Source organism: Petromyzon marinus, chromosome 6, assembly GCF_048934315.1.
Source record: "Petromyzon marinus isolate PM22_M1 ecotype Great Lakes invasive population chromosome 6, UKy_Petmar_22M1.pri1.0, whole genome shotgun sequence".
NCBI lineage: Eukaryota > Metazoa > Chordata > Hyperoartia > Petromyzontiformes > Petromyzontidae > Petromyzon > Petromyzon marinus.
In genome coordinates this window covers 15,993,064-16,006,979 of record NC_133672.1, presented here as the reverse complement: position 1 = coordinate 16,006,979, position 13,916 = coordinate 15,993,064, and the positions used below count along the sequence as shown (strand labels likewise).

Genomic DNA, 13,916 nt, shown 5'->3' with positions numbered 1-13,916 from the left:
GCTACGTAGAGTGCGAAAGAAGTTCAACATACATACATACGTACAAAGTTGTTGGGCTGGAAACAGCTGCCACCAACATCATCCGTAAAAGAATATGTTGGGAAAGTCAGTTTTTCAACTTGATTTGTATGTTGCTGTCTTCAGAGTTACTGCAGCGAGATCGCAGACAAGAAGGACGAGGTGGGGGCAATTTACTCTTTGGCCCAGAACATCATCAAGGAAAGCCACTTTGTGACTCGAATGGGCAGCTTGGCTACTCAGTTGTCCACCAGATACCAAGCTGTGCTCCTCTCTGCTAAGGTAAGACATGGACCTCCCGAGGAGCAGCTGTTTCAATTCTTAATTTGTTCATATAAAAGAAACACAAGGTGTTTGTAATTGCAAGCATGACAATTTGATTTTGCAAGAAAAGTCAGAGTGAAAACATTTTTTTTATCCGTGTTAATATGTCCCAGGACCAGACAAAGTCCCTGGAGAAAGACCTGAAGATGGTGGAAGAGGCGGAAAGTGGACTCTCCGCTGCTGACGACTGGTTGAAGGAAGCACAGTGCAACTTCGCCAACTTGAGCAGGAGCTCAGACTGCATGGACATGGCGATGATCACAGAATGCATCAAGAAGATACAGGTCTGCAACATCGTTTGACACTGTAAATGAACACGCGCGTTCGTTTGTAAAGTAACAAAAAAAAAGCAAACGATGCTAGGAATACCGGCGAAGCACAGGGTTTGGCGTTTGCGAGCGCCGTTTCACGAACCGTCGCCACCGTTTTGCATCTGCAGGTGCTGCAGGCCGGGCTGGAGAAGGGCCGGAAGCTCGCGCGTGCGGCGCGGGAGCGATGCGAGCGCGCCGCCGAGTGCTCCCCCGCGGAGCGGGCGGAGCGACTGTGCGCGGACGCGGCGGGCGTCTGGGACAGGCTGGGCGAGCTGGAGGCCGCGGTCAGGGAGCACCTCGTGAGGCTGGAGCGCTGGCGGCAGCTCGGGGCCGAGCTGGACGGGAGGCGGCAGAGGCTGGCGCGCTGGCTCGGCGAGCAGCGGGAGCTGCTGTCCACGCCGCCGGAGCCCAAGCCCGAGCTCTACGAGAAGAAGGCCCAGCTACACAAGCACAAGGTGGCGTCTAATGGGGGGTTAACGGGGTCACGGCGTAGGAGTGCGAAATGCCCACTGCCGGATGAGAATCGGGAATAAGGTGACAGCCATAGGTTCGTGCTTATTTGAGCAGGGATAAACGTTGGCTTTTGGTTTGACTTGTAGTTCAGGCGGTCCTTAACAGGTTGTGAGCAATTGATTTAATGCAGAATGAACCACATGTTGTAGCAGGTTGCAAACTATGTAATCTGTTCCTGTGGGGGTGGAAAATTCAATACTAATTTACCCCAAATACTTTCAATTGGCTTGATTTATGTCGTCTGCAAGCTGCGTGTGGTAGTGACAAGTCGTTCTCTTAAATTCAGCATGAGAAATATCAGAATGGCACCATCCACAAATTGTCTACTGGACGATCCTACATATATATATAACACACTGTGCTCTTCCAATCACCTCCCCTGTAGAGTATAATGCAGGCGATCCTCTCGCACGAGGCCGCGGTGGCCTCGCTCATCGAAAAAGGCCACGCGGTGCAGGAGTTCACTGCGGACCCTTCCATCGGGCAGAGCCTCCTGGACCTGCAGGGGGAATTTGAAGAGATCCGAGAAATCAGCAAGGTAGGTTGAGCGTTCGTCAAGCTCAGCGGCACCTTCATCGGCGCACGGAATCCGTGTCCGGTCCAACGCCGTCACCTCGGCGGTGGTTTGTGAACGCGGGGGAAGGGAACACGAGAAGCTGCGCCAACGCCGTCCCCTTGCGTGTCGACCCAGCGCTACGTGGAGGATGCCGAGGCGTGGCTGAGGCAGCACGAGGAATACCGTGGCCTGCAGCAAGCGCTGGAGGAGTGGCTCCTGCACGTGTCCGGGAGGTTGCTCGCTCCCACCACCATTCCCGGCGCCACGCTGGAGGGCACCACACAGCACATGGCCCAGCACAAGGTGGCCCACCAGCGCCCAGCCCGGGTCGCTCTCTCGCTCGCGTATTCTCACAACGCCGTTTGGTTTTGCCGATGTCGGACGATGCCCTGCCTGGTTGATTTCATTTAACGAGACGCTTGTGTCTGCGGTGGCTTCCGATGCACATGTGAAAGTGTCGGTAAATGAATGAAGGTCAAAGGGTACGCCCCACATTCTCGTATAAGAAAGGGGTGTTGCTCATCTCCATTGGCGGCCTTGAACCAGTGATGGAAATTCCACCATCTCTCTGGTGGTGCAATGACGCAAAAATAATGTATCTATGTAATATGTAAATTATACATAATATGATACGGTTATGTTAGATTGGAGGACAATGGAGTTATAAAAACGTAATAAAAACAAAACAGAAGAAAATACAAATAATATCAACGTGAAGTAAAAATTATACCAAAAATATTATTGCATCAAATCGATACTCAAAACCATGGAAATGTAACCAAATGCTGGACATTGGGGTCAACTGTTAAATATTTACTGAGTACCACTCAGTAGATATAGGCAGCTGCTGCTGCCGATGACCAGGTTTTCAAAGCTAAGCAGAGTTAAACCTCGATACTGTCTGGATGTGGGACCACCAAGTATAAAACAAGTGCCATGGCCCATGTCAGCAGCAGAGGATGGTTCAGCAAAATCCATTGCCATTTTGGACATCTACACACCCAACAACCCGTGCTGGACAGCGTGGTGCAGTCTGGTCAAATAACCACCACGACCCCTACAGTGTTAGAGGCGCCTAATCCAGCAGTGTATTGGCTTGCACGCATACCTAAGACTGTAACGTAGAGGGTGTGCACTGTGGTCCCACTTAGGCGCTCATGGAGGAGATCGTGGGCTTCGAGCAGCGGCTGGAGCAGCTGAAGAGCAAGGGCGAGCAGCTGGTGACAAGCGGGGGGGAGCGCAATGGCCCACGCCTCCGGCAGCACGTGCAGGGCAATGTGCAGGCGATCGAGAGCAGCTTCCACGCTGTGTGCACCACCGCCGACACGGTACACTGGACGCACGTGCTGTGGTCTACTCCCCTTCACATGAGCTCCAGCCTTTGGTCAAAACTGTTGACAATCCTCTACTGGAGAGGAGGTTGCTTTTTCTGCTGCTGCTGCTCCCGTTGTCTCTGATTGTCTTCCTCTTGCTGTCTGCACTGCGCTAACCCTCTGAGATGCAAGTCCAGGCTCAGGATCTTCCGCTTTGTTTCTGCACATGACGGCCTCAGGCTCTCTGAAGTGTCTTTATATGCACTTCTACCATAATGTAATTTCACCTCCCTCTCTGCCCTCTATAACTCTTGCCTTTGATCAGAGTCCCAGCAGAAAGGCCTTAAGTCAGTGGGAGAGATGTGTGGGGGGGGGGGGGGGGAGAGTCATGGCAGCATTTGTCTGTATGTATGTGCGTTTTGTTTACACAATAAATAACAACAACTTTGGCTGTGATGACTTCTCGATCTTGATGTCGGCGTTCCGATGTTTACAAGCGGCGTCGTCATTCTTGCTGGCGCGCTGCAGGTGCACCAGAGCCTGGAGCGCGAGCTCCAGAGCCGGGCCAGCTACGAGGACACCCTGCAGCAGGCCAACAGCTGGCTCGACACGGCCGCCCAGGAGAGCGGCACCCTGCAGAGAGACCCGGCCCTGTCGCTCGAGCAGGCACACGCCCAGGTACACACCACCTCGCGCTTGCGCTCCATGAAGCTTGAGTCGTGATTTTCCCGCTTCGGAGGCTGCGGTGACAGCACGTGCGTGTGTGAACGTGCGGCTGCCCAGGCAAGGGACGTGCGCACGCTGCAGGAGCAAGGTGCCACGTACCTGCAGCTGCTGTCCTCCCTGTCCGAGCCGTCCGACGAGGTCACGCAGCAAGCGGCCGCTCACATCCGGCAGGCCGGGCTGCAGGTGAGCAGGCGTGAACTCGTCTGGGTGGCTCCCGCTGCGGGGACAGGCCGGCGCGCGGACGCGCTGGCCGCAGCTCGTGCTGGTGGCGGGATGTTGGTGTTTGCCTGCAGCGCCTGCGGTTTAACAGAAATTCCAACAAGCCTTCGATGAATCGTTTAGCCAGTGAAATGAACCAGCTGGAACAATGCGGTAGTAGCAATGTATTAGACAAAATGTATGATCACTTCAGAACGTAGAGTGTTTTGTCGTGCTATATTTACATTAGGAATGCAGTGTCGATCAATTTGCTTGATTCAGGGTCATTTTCGTTTTGTTACTGTTTCTTAGGTTTTGTCTCGTGCATCCGAGTCTTTTTTGACAACATTAGCATATCACATGCACGCATACTTGTAAACATTGCACTCTCACACACACCATTCAATGCATGTATCCTGAGCATAAGAATCAATTAATCAACTCGTGATAACGCCTTTAACTAAAATCACGGAACACACCGGTGATGCACAGTAGCGCGATTGCGTCCGTGCCATGCGGCAGTACCGTCGGAGACGATGATGACGATGATGATGATGATGATGCGTGGACGTGCGTCGACGCAGCTGGAGGACGTGCTGGTGAGCCGCCATCAGGTGGTGCGGCACTGGGAGGAGGTGGAGCAAGGCAGGGCGGAGCTGCGGAGCTGGCTGGCGGATGCGGAGGAGGCGCTCATCAGCCTGCAAAGCCAGCCCAGCGAGTTGGAGGGGAAACGAGCACAGAGCAAGCTCGCTCAGGCACAGGTGAGGCTCTGGTGCACCCTTGTGGCTAGCCGATGTTTCACGGTACACCCGAGTCCGCCTGCTTTTAAAGACATTTTAAATAGGTGCATTGTATTATTTATTCATTACAGTGTCTTGAGATGCTGCCGCATTTGAATACACCGCATGTACATTTACTGTGGAAACGGGTATTGTGCAGATTCTGTGCATTTGCACCTTAAGTGGACGAGGTGAGTCTCTGGCTGCCGTACTCCGATGCGCCGTTACCCAAAACGTTCACCCACCATTGCCTTGTTCTGCGATATCGGAGTCGCACTGACAGAGGGAAGGGTCGGCGCTCTTGTGTCGGACTTCGCAGACGTTCACCGAGCAAGTGCTGGCGAAGGAGGCGGCCCTGCTCGCCCTGTCGGAGCGCGTCTCCGCGCTGACGGACGGGCGGGATTCCCCCGAGCACGGCGTCCTGGAAGACGTGCGCGCGCGGTGGCACGAGCTGTGCGTGTGTGCGGGCGAGATGTGCGTGCGGCGACAGCGGGACGCGGAGAGGACGAGCGTGTACCGCCGTGCCGTGCTGGAGATGCAGGAGCTGCTGGACACCCTCGCGAAGGAGTGGGATGTCCTGGCCAGGTGAGTTCGCTGGTGCCATGAGGCACTCGCTGGGACCTTAAGCAGCCACGCGATTCATACTTTGGGGAACTGCGATTTAATTGCATATGGCCTTCCACTTTGAAACTGCAAGCATCTTAGCCATTCTAGAGGGTATGTTTTAGACGTGGAAAGACTGTATTTCTAGTTTTAGCAAGCTCATTTATACCAGCTAGGCTTGAAAGTAGTGCACAGTCAATGTATTAAAGTTCTATCGTGATAAAAATTCAGTGTTAACTAATCTATGACCCACTAAAGGTATTTAAAGTCCTAATTTGGCACTCAGTATGAAAATAGGTTCGCCCCTGGTGTAATGTAAGGCAGTGATATTGATTGATGTAGAGATATTTACAGTGGTGTTTGAAGACATTTTTGGCAGTGGTGTTTGCACACCACTGCCAGGGAAATGTTAAGCTCTACAGGGACATGACAATTAACAGTACTGGTGCTGCATCTCTATGGGTGGTGAAATGCATCGGAGTGCATTGCTTGTCCATTCTGTTTTGACTCATATTAATGCAACAGTGATTGGTGGCATCACCTCAACCTTAAAGTATTCTTAGAACAACAACCAGGATGTCACGTGGGGCCTCAGTTTACATAACACGGGTTGTTTTTTTTTTTTGCAGGGCTGACACAGACAGCACCGCTGCACACCTGGAAGCCCTGGGGCAGCTGGCAGAGAAGATGCAGAGACACCAGCGGAGCCTGGATAAAGTGAAGCAGCAGAGGCAGAGGGTGGTGGAGCACCTGAGCATGGAAGATCGGGAGCTCGTGCGTGAGCAGACATCCCACGCGGAAGAGTGCTGGGCGCAGCTTACTGCCCAGGTGGAACGCAGGATCCAGGTGTCGGTGGCTGCTCTGGAGGAAATGGAGCGATGTGACTGTCTGCTGCTTGAGCATATGACCTGGTTCTTGAGCCAGCGGGAGCACCTTGGGGAACTCTTGAAGGCTGCCTCCGAAGCCCCCCAGTCTGATATTGTCCACACACTGCTCAAGAGGCACGCAGAAATGAACGCAGAAATCGAGGGTAAGCTCCTGGAAATGAGTACTGTTCTAAAGGATGCTGAAATGCTGCTTGGCAACCTGGGTAAAATCGAAAGGCTGAGGCTGGAAAAGACATTGGTGGATTCCCAACAGTCCATGAATGGAGCAATGGAAGCTGCGACGCTCTGTCGCAGACAGCTGCAGAAGAAGATATCAGATCAGGCTCAGTTTTTCCGGCTCATTCAGCAATCGCAATATTGGCTGCAACAAGCGGAGAAAAAACTGAGTGCGGAAGACCACGTGGCACTGATGCCGCAGGACATTAGCAAGCAGTTGCAGGTTTGCAAGAGCATGCACAGCAGCTTGAAAGTCTACCAGTCCGAGCTCACAGCTCTCTGGTCAATGAACAGGGAGCTATTGGCTGATGGTGAGTCGGAGAAGCCCGAGTTGGAGATGGGACTGCGAGATTTGCAAAAACAGTACGATTCGTTGGTGCTCAAGTCTACGCAAAGGTTGCAGGAGCTGGAAAAATGTTTGCATTTGAGAACGCGTTTCAAGGCAGACCTGGACAAGGTGAGCCAGTGGTTGAAGCAGGCTGACATTGTGACCTTCCCTGAAGTCAGTCTAATGTGCTTGGACTTTGAGCTGAACGCTCAAATTGAGAAGTACCAGCAAATACTCTCCGAAGTGCCTCAGAATGAAAACCTTTTGCTCTCTATCCAAAGGAGTGGCCAGGAAATGATTGAATCGCTAAATGAGTTTGACCACTCCTTCCTCGTGGAGAAGATGGCAAGCCTTCCTACTCACTTCAAAGTGGTTGTTGCACTCACGCGAGAAAGGTGCGAGTGTGTGCAGGAGGCCTTGGCGAGCCGCAAGGAATATTCTGCCCTCATGGAATTGGTGAGAAATTCCGTTGAAGAAATTGAGCAGCAGCTTCAAACTCTAAGCAAAGACTCAGTGTCTCTCCCTGCAGATGAAACGACAAGTAAGCTCGAGCAGTACAAAGCCTTGCAGACTAAAGTCGCCGAGATCCGGCCGTCCGTCGATCACCTCAAACAAAAGAAAGAGGGTCTGAGCAGCACTGGCCAGCCATGGCTGCCGGACGAGATGGTGGGGGTGACGAGTCTCTACCAGCGGTTAGCTCGACAGGTGGAGTGCAAGTTGGAGGAGATGCAGGAGGCGGTGGCATCGCGTCAGCGTTATCAGGCCACAGTGGAGATGCTCGAGAGACACCTGGAGGCTATTCACCTGGAGTTGGAGCAAGTTGACCAGGAAACGACGCCAGTGGAAGAGAAGCTTAAACGCTACCGTGCGCTCTCCAGCAGGCTGCAGGAAGCACAGGCGTTGCTGCAGCAGACGAGGGAGCAGGCACAAAATTTCATCGCGGAGTTGGACGACCTGACACAGGAGACGGTGAATCAGCAAACTCAAGTTTGGCAAGAGACGCTGCACTCCCTGCAGAGTGGACTCGGAATGTGCGCTCTCGACTGCGAGGCCAGGCTCATCCAGTGCCAAGACTTCCAGTCCGAGATCGACCTCCTGATACGGTGGCTCCAGGAGAACGCAAAGGACCTGCAGAAGCCGCTTGCCATGGGCCTGAAGACAGCCACCGTGCAGGAGGAGATCAGGAAGCTTCAGCTTCTGCGGGAGGAGATGCAGTCCCGGCTGCGCATCATGTCGGCCCTGAGCAGTCGCGCTGCCCAGCGGTATGCCGAGGCGAGCGAGCCCGTGCCCAGGGACATGGAGCGTAAACTCGCCGAGCTCCAGCAACTGCATGAGCTATGTCAACGGGCACTGCACAATAAAGAGGTGAGGCTGATTTGAAATGTCAGTATTCCACACATAATGAACCTACTTTTAATGGTTATCAATACAAAGGCCCCACCAACATTCAGACGCATATCGTGTTAAAATATTGCATTGCATTTTATTTGAATAGAAATTAATGACGGATTTTTTTTTATTTTCCTTTGCAAACATTAAGGCGGCGCTGGAGCAAGCCGCCAAGGTCCGCCAGACATTTCAGAAGGCTCTACAGGACGCCTCCGGGTGGCTGCAGGACCTGGGGTCACGGGTTCAGCAGCAGGGCGTGCTCGCGGAGGGCCTGGACGTGGAGAACTCCCAGGAGAGTCTGGAGAACCTCCGTGGGCTCCTGGGCAGACAGGCGGAGTTTGAGAGCAGACTGGTCGAGATGAACGAGGCAGCATCGCAGCTGGAAGACAGCACGGGGGAGGAGGGCAGAGGGGAACTGACGAGGACCCTGCACTCACTTCAGGAGCAGAAGTCGATCATTACAACACAGGCTAAAGACAGACAGCAGCAATTTGAGAGGTGCAGTAACCTAACCCGGCACATCCCCCAGTAAACACTGCCTTATTTGTCATGGGATAGAAGGTTGGCCCTGATCAAATGGGAACACAGATGATACCAAACATGCATTAATCGGCATAACAAAAACGCATGTTTTTTTGTTGTACCAATGCAAAATGGAGGTTAAGAGCTAGAATGTGTCATCTGTTTATATTGTTTTTTTTAAAGTAATCAGTTTTTGCCTGCCAACATTTTTGTGGTCACCAGTGTGCGTGCAAACATTTAACTTCACATTTTTTTGCAATCCGCAGCTTGGATAATCCGCGTACGAATAATTAAGAAATAACTGTATCATGAAACAGAATTTTGCAATTCTGTTTTTTTGCAATTCTGTTTCATGATACAGAATCACTCATATTGTTTTATGAGTGATGCCATAGTGTAATGGATATCGCAATGGACTTGCAATCCAGATGCCAACGGTTCGATTTCCTGGGCATGGCACGATAAATGTGTCCAGCACAGTTATTCGATCAGTGGGGGGGTGCAGTGTGGGTACTCCTACGTCTTCCAAGATATATGGCCTGCATGGAACAATTCACCAAAATACTCTTTAGAGGGGCTCTCTCGAATTCTCTCTGGCGAATGCCTTTCCCCAAGCAGTGGCTCGGGTAAGCGATTGCAGGACTGCACCTTTATTACATTCACCACGTTCGAAAACCCCGTCCACAGCTGTGCGGCAACATGGGAGGCGTTTCAAAAAACGCGGCAAGAGGTGATCACACAGCTGAACGGCACGGAGGCCGAGCTGTGCAAGCTGTCCGCCCCGCAGACCTGCTCCGCCCAAGAGGCCTCCGGCAGGCTGCAGCAGCAGGAGGCAAGCACTGGTCATCAAGCCATTTTCAGAGCACTTGAACACATTCCTAAATACATCTTTCGCTTTATGACTTAAATCACCTTAAATGCACCTGATCTTGTCAGATCTCGGGATAGTGCTTAAATGGGAGACCACACTCACTAAATCTGGCGTTGAAGATGGGGCGATGTTGCCAGCAGAGGGTAGTGTAGCAAAATCCATTGCTGTTCTTTCCTCTGCTCCAATATCTGTGCCCCGAACCTCTACCATTCCTCTCTGGCCAACGTGATGAAGTATCGTCACAAACCGCGCAGCATGGGGAGACTCATCCAGCCGTAGATTGACAAAAAGACTTTGCATGTCAATGTAAGCTTCCTCATGCGTTCAACGCATGTTACATCAAATGTCTATTACACACGCTAATACTTTCTTGTAAGAGGAAATGCACGAAGCGACCGTTGAAATCGAGACCTGCCGTGCATTGTGCATGACCTTGTGAGCAGCTGCTGCTGGCGAGCGTGAACTCGCTGCAGGAGAGGTTGGCCTCCCTGGAGGAGATGGCCTCTCAGCTCGAGGGCCTGGCCAGTGGGCCAAGCAAGGCCGCTGTAGGCCGCAGCATGACGGCGGTGTGGCAACGATGGACGCGGCTACGCGGGACGGCTCAGGAGCAGGAGTTGAGCTTGCAGCGAGCGCTCAGTGGCTGGAAGGGGCTCGCCCAGGAGGTGCGCGCATGGTCTGCCTTCGCCTGTGAAATGTAACAGGATGTAAACTCGCGCAGTGAAGGGACGGCACGAGGAGAGGTGTTTTGGGTGCTTGTTTTAGCGAGAAAAACTGAAAAAAAATGTGTTAAAAGACTTTTTTCGAAAAGCAAAAAAAAATCAACAATGTTCCACGTGCTTTTCAAACGTGAGCGCGCGGTATTTAGTGTAATAGTTCGCAGGAATAAATGAACGGATTTACCACCTGTGCTAATGAACAGTATCAGAGATTCCTGAATGGAGACGTGGCGGTTGTGCGGTGGCAAGGGAGGCCCATGCCCCGCTGCACATGGTGACCCGTGGGTGGCAGGGTGGTGCAGTCGTAACATTTGTGCCTCACAGCGAGAAGGGCCTGGGTTCAATACCCGACTCGAGTGCCTTCTGTGTGGTGTTTGTTTGTTCTCTCTCCCTGTTTCTTCTGGGTTCCTAGGTTTCCTCCCATAGCAAAGCATGTATACAATGCAACTGATATTGGCCTCACGTTTCTATGCTATTTGTTTTGGTGCCATTTCTTGATTTCTTTATTCATTTTACAATTTGCTTAGTAGTAGCTGTATGTAGGATTTTGACCTCATATATAGTTAATGCACAGCATTATTGTATGCAATTAGCATTAATTACACTATATCAAATAAAAGTATTATTATGCTGAAAATATACACTTAATTATTCATAGCAACATCACCCCCCCCAACTGCAAAAACTTGCAGAACCCTCCTGAAAGAGAGTCTTGAGATTCAGTGAGGCTTCTTGAGTCAACGATGTATAAATAAATAAATAAATACTGCCACGCCACCACAGATGCAGAAGGCGACGCTGGTGCTGGACGGCCTGCAGGAGCGGCTTCCCGACAGCTCCGTTGAGAAGGCCTCTCGCGCCGAGCTGCAGCAGCTGAGCGACTACACGGAGAGCTTCGGGCGCGAGGTGGAGCGCGAGTGCTCCGTCGTGGCCTTGCTACGCCAGCAGGCCCTTGGCCTACTTCAGCCCACCGCGTCGCCACCACACGAATCGCTGATGATGCAGGAGATCAAGGCTATGGAGGATCGCTACGAGACGTGCGTAACCCGACACTGCCGAACGCAATCTCTCGGGAGTGTGCGGGCATGATTCGTGTCGAGTTTTAGTTTCACACTTCACAGCACGAGTGAGAAATTCCACATAAGGGATTGTGACAAGTATATGCGACCGGTTTTGGGCCCGATTCTCACCGTGCGGAAAGGGTGGCAGCAATTGCAGCACGAGTAGTGGCAAGAATGGTTTTCGTTGTTGGGGAATCAGCTTCATATCAGATGGAAATATGTGTTTCTACCAAAAAAATGGCAGCATGAAAGGTAAAATAACTACATAAATTGGCCCCTTTCTTTTGAAAATGAGTAATGCAAACACTTCTTAGTTCTGCTCGTGCTGCACGCCTTTAGTAAACTTACAATGTCATGAGTAAGTGTGTTGTTATTTACATATGATATGCACAAGCTGCATAATTAAATGCTAAAGCTCAATTAATACATCTTCCCCACAGCAGTTGTGGCAACTGGCAGAGGGTAGAAAGAAGTTGGCAAGGTGTGGCATCAATGGTTTTGGCCGCGATATACATCTTGCTTTCGAACCCAATTTGTAAATGAGAGATCCACGTAGGGAATGTCTCTGTGCAGATTGAGACAGAAGGTGAACAGGAGCCGGAAGTCAGTGGAGAGGGAGATGGCGGAGAGAGCGGCTGTGGAGCTTCAGCTGGGCTCGCTTCAGACTTGGAGCTTGGAGGCCGGGGCCTTCCTTCACAACCCTGGCAGTGGGAGTCACGAGGAGCATCTGCGCAGGCTCCAGGTGACAGCAGCAGCACGGCACGCTCCACGCAGCCCAGCAGCCCGTGTGGTGCTGCGTGTTTCACTGTCGCGCAGTTAATGATAGAAATGTTATTGGTACAGCTAGATAAAGATGCGTCTTAATCGTATATTTTTTTTTTTTACAAAAGAAAACGATGTTATACTGAAGAATCATGTTTGCTGATGTCTTCGAGTAACATTTTATGTTTAATTAAATACAAACAATCACTTTGTCAGATATGTTCAGCAATGTCATTATTGGGCCTGAAATGTTTACATTGTTTTCAGATTGCTATGAATTTATTGTGTTTTTACCATGCAAAGGAATAATGTTTAACTCCAGTGTAATAAGAATACAGAGCATCGTCAATGTAGATGTGAATATATATACGTATGTATGATCACATCACTCCATGTCGGCGACGCCTTTCAATGCGCTGTATCGGCCATGCAGGAGATCCGCGAGGAGGCTGCGTCACACCTGTGCGCCGTGGAGGAGCTCACGGGAAGAGAGCAGATCAAGTACCTGGAGTTGTACACCATCCTGCCGGCCGAGATGTCCACACAGCTCGCTCACATCTCCATCGCTCTACAGGCCGTGCTTGACCAAGTACGTGTCTTTGTGCGGAGCAGCATCTGTTTGACAAGAGCTGCAGGCCCCGTTACTTTATTTTGATGCACAGTTCAGAATCAGAATCAGAATATTTATTTATACTGGAGGAATCCGATGACCTATAAAGCTATTTTTACAGATGTCCAGTAGGGGCGGGTAAGAACATTACATCACCCAAACACATACAAATAAAACTAAACCATCCCCTATTCTACTAGGCAAAGCCCACTGAGGAATTAACCTATATTTCACCAGCAACCTGGCCAGAAATGACAATGCAGGCAGGGCGGCCGGGATAATGCATTCTGGTTTCTGACAATTTGGCTGGATTCGGATTGTGCTATGAGATGGGTACATGACCATCCCTATCCCATCTCATCCCCCATCAGCCCCACCTTGTCTCACGTATGCAGAAACGGGCTTGTATTTTTGCCGCAAATTTCTCTTGAGAAGTTTAAGAATGTATATTTGAAATTTTCGTGACTGCAGGGGATCCATACACTTTGGTTCTTTCGGTAAAGTCACGTAGGTATAAAATAAAATAAATTAAATCACGACGTTTCGATTGCAACACAAGCAATCATCATCAGGTGGGAAAACCACAGACCACAGCCAGAAAACGTCGTGATTTAATTTACTGTATTTTATACCTACGTGACTTTACCGAAATAACCAAAGAGTAAGTTTAAGAATGATCGAGATTGTGCCGGAGTGTCCAAAATTATTGGCGTAATCAGAGCTTAAATTTTCCCGGGTCTGTCTGGGTGGGTGACCAGGGACATATTTCCGCACCTGTCACACCACATCCAATATACGTCTTGCTACGGCTGTGGTACTTAGTCACGCATTAGCTCTAGCTTCCCAGCGACACGGAATGTTCAATAACAATTGAAGCCCTGGGCGTAATGATGAAAAACGTAAGTGGGAAAGGGACCGCGCACTCTTTCACTCATTGTGCTCATGTGTGTCCTTCAGGCCCAGGCAAAGGAGAAGGCCCTGCTTCAGGCCAGCAGCGCACAGGAGGCGTTTGAAAGGAAGATCACCGACATCACGGAGGGGCTGTGCTACATTGACCGTTCCCTCAAAAACAAGGCCACCAACTTAGCCCAGGCCAAGGCTGATCAGCAGGTAGGGGGGGTGCTAAAGCCACACAAATGGCTTATGAGGATCCCCAAAACTTGCAACTTGTGTTTAACAACATGGACCAGATTTCAAGTGCAGTATCGACAAA

General features: G+C 50.9%; 1 protein-coding gene across 5 annotated transcripts in view; it reads left to right on the top strand.

Moving 5' to 3' along the window:
- The window catches only part of SYNE1 (spectrin repeat containing nuclear envelope protein 1), a 153,353-nt gene that overhangs the window by 76,724 nt on the left and 62,713 nt on the right, over nucleotides 1-13,916 (top strand). For all 5 annotated transcript variants that reach the window (XM_076065126.1, XM_076065125.1, XM_076065129.1 and 2 more), the window contains exons 66-83: nucleotides 145-300; nucleotides 456-626; nucleotides 782-1,108; nucleotides 1,552-1,704; nucleotides 1,858-2,025; nucleotides 2,874-3,050; nucleotides 3,564-3,713; nucleotides 3,819-3,944; nucleotides 4,544-4,720; nucleotides 5,058-5,323; nucleotides 5,971-8,137; nucleotides 8,313-8,659; nucleotides 9,371-9,515; nucleotides 9,998-10,216; nucleotides 11,054-11,307; nucleotides 11,905-12,073; nucleotides 12,527-12,682; nucleotides 13,661-13,813. In XM_076065126.1, coding sequence (XP_075921241.1) covers nucleotides 145-300; nucleotides 456-626; nucleotides 782-1,108; nucleotides 1,552-1,704; nucleotides 1,858-2,025; nucleotides 2,874-3,050; nucleotides 3,564-3,713; nucleotides 3,819-3,944; nucleotides 4,544-4,720; nucleotides 5,058-5,323; nucleotides 5,971-8,137; nucleotides 8,313-8,659; nucleotides 9,371-9,515; nucleotides 9,998-10,216; nucleotides 11,054-11,307; nucleotides 11,905-12,073; nucleotides 12,527-12,682; nucleotides 13,661-13,813 — 5,481 coding nt within the window. The remainder of the gene's footprint in view (nucleotides 1-144; nucleotides 301-455; nucleotides 627-781; nucleotides 1,109-1,551; nucleotides 1,705-1,857; nucleotides 2,026-2,873; nucleotides 3,051-3,563; nucleotides 3,714-3,818; nucleotides 3,945-4,543; nucleotides 4,721-5,057; nucleotides 5,324-5,970; nucleotides 8,138-8,312; nucleotides 8,660-9,370; nucleotides 9,516-9,997; nucleotides 10,217-11,053; nucleotides 11,308-11,904; nucleotides 12,074-12,526; nucleotides 12,683-13,660; nucleotides 13,814-13,916) is intronic.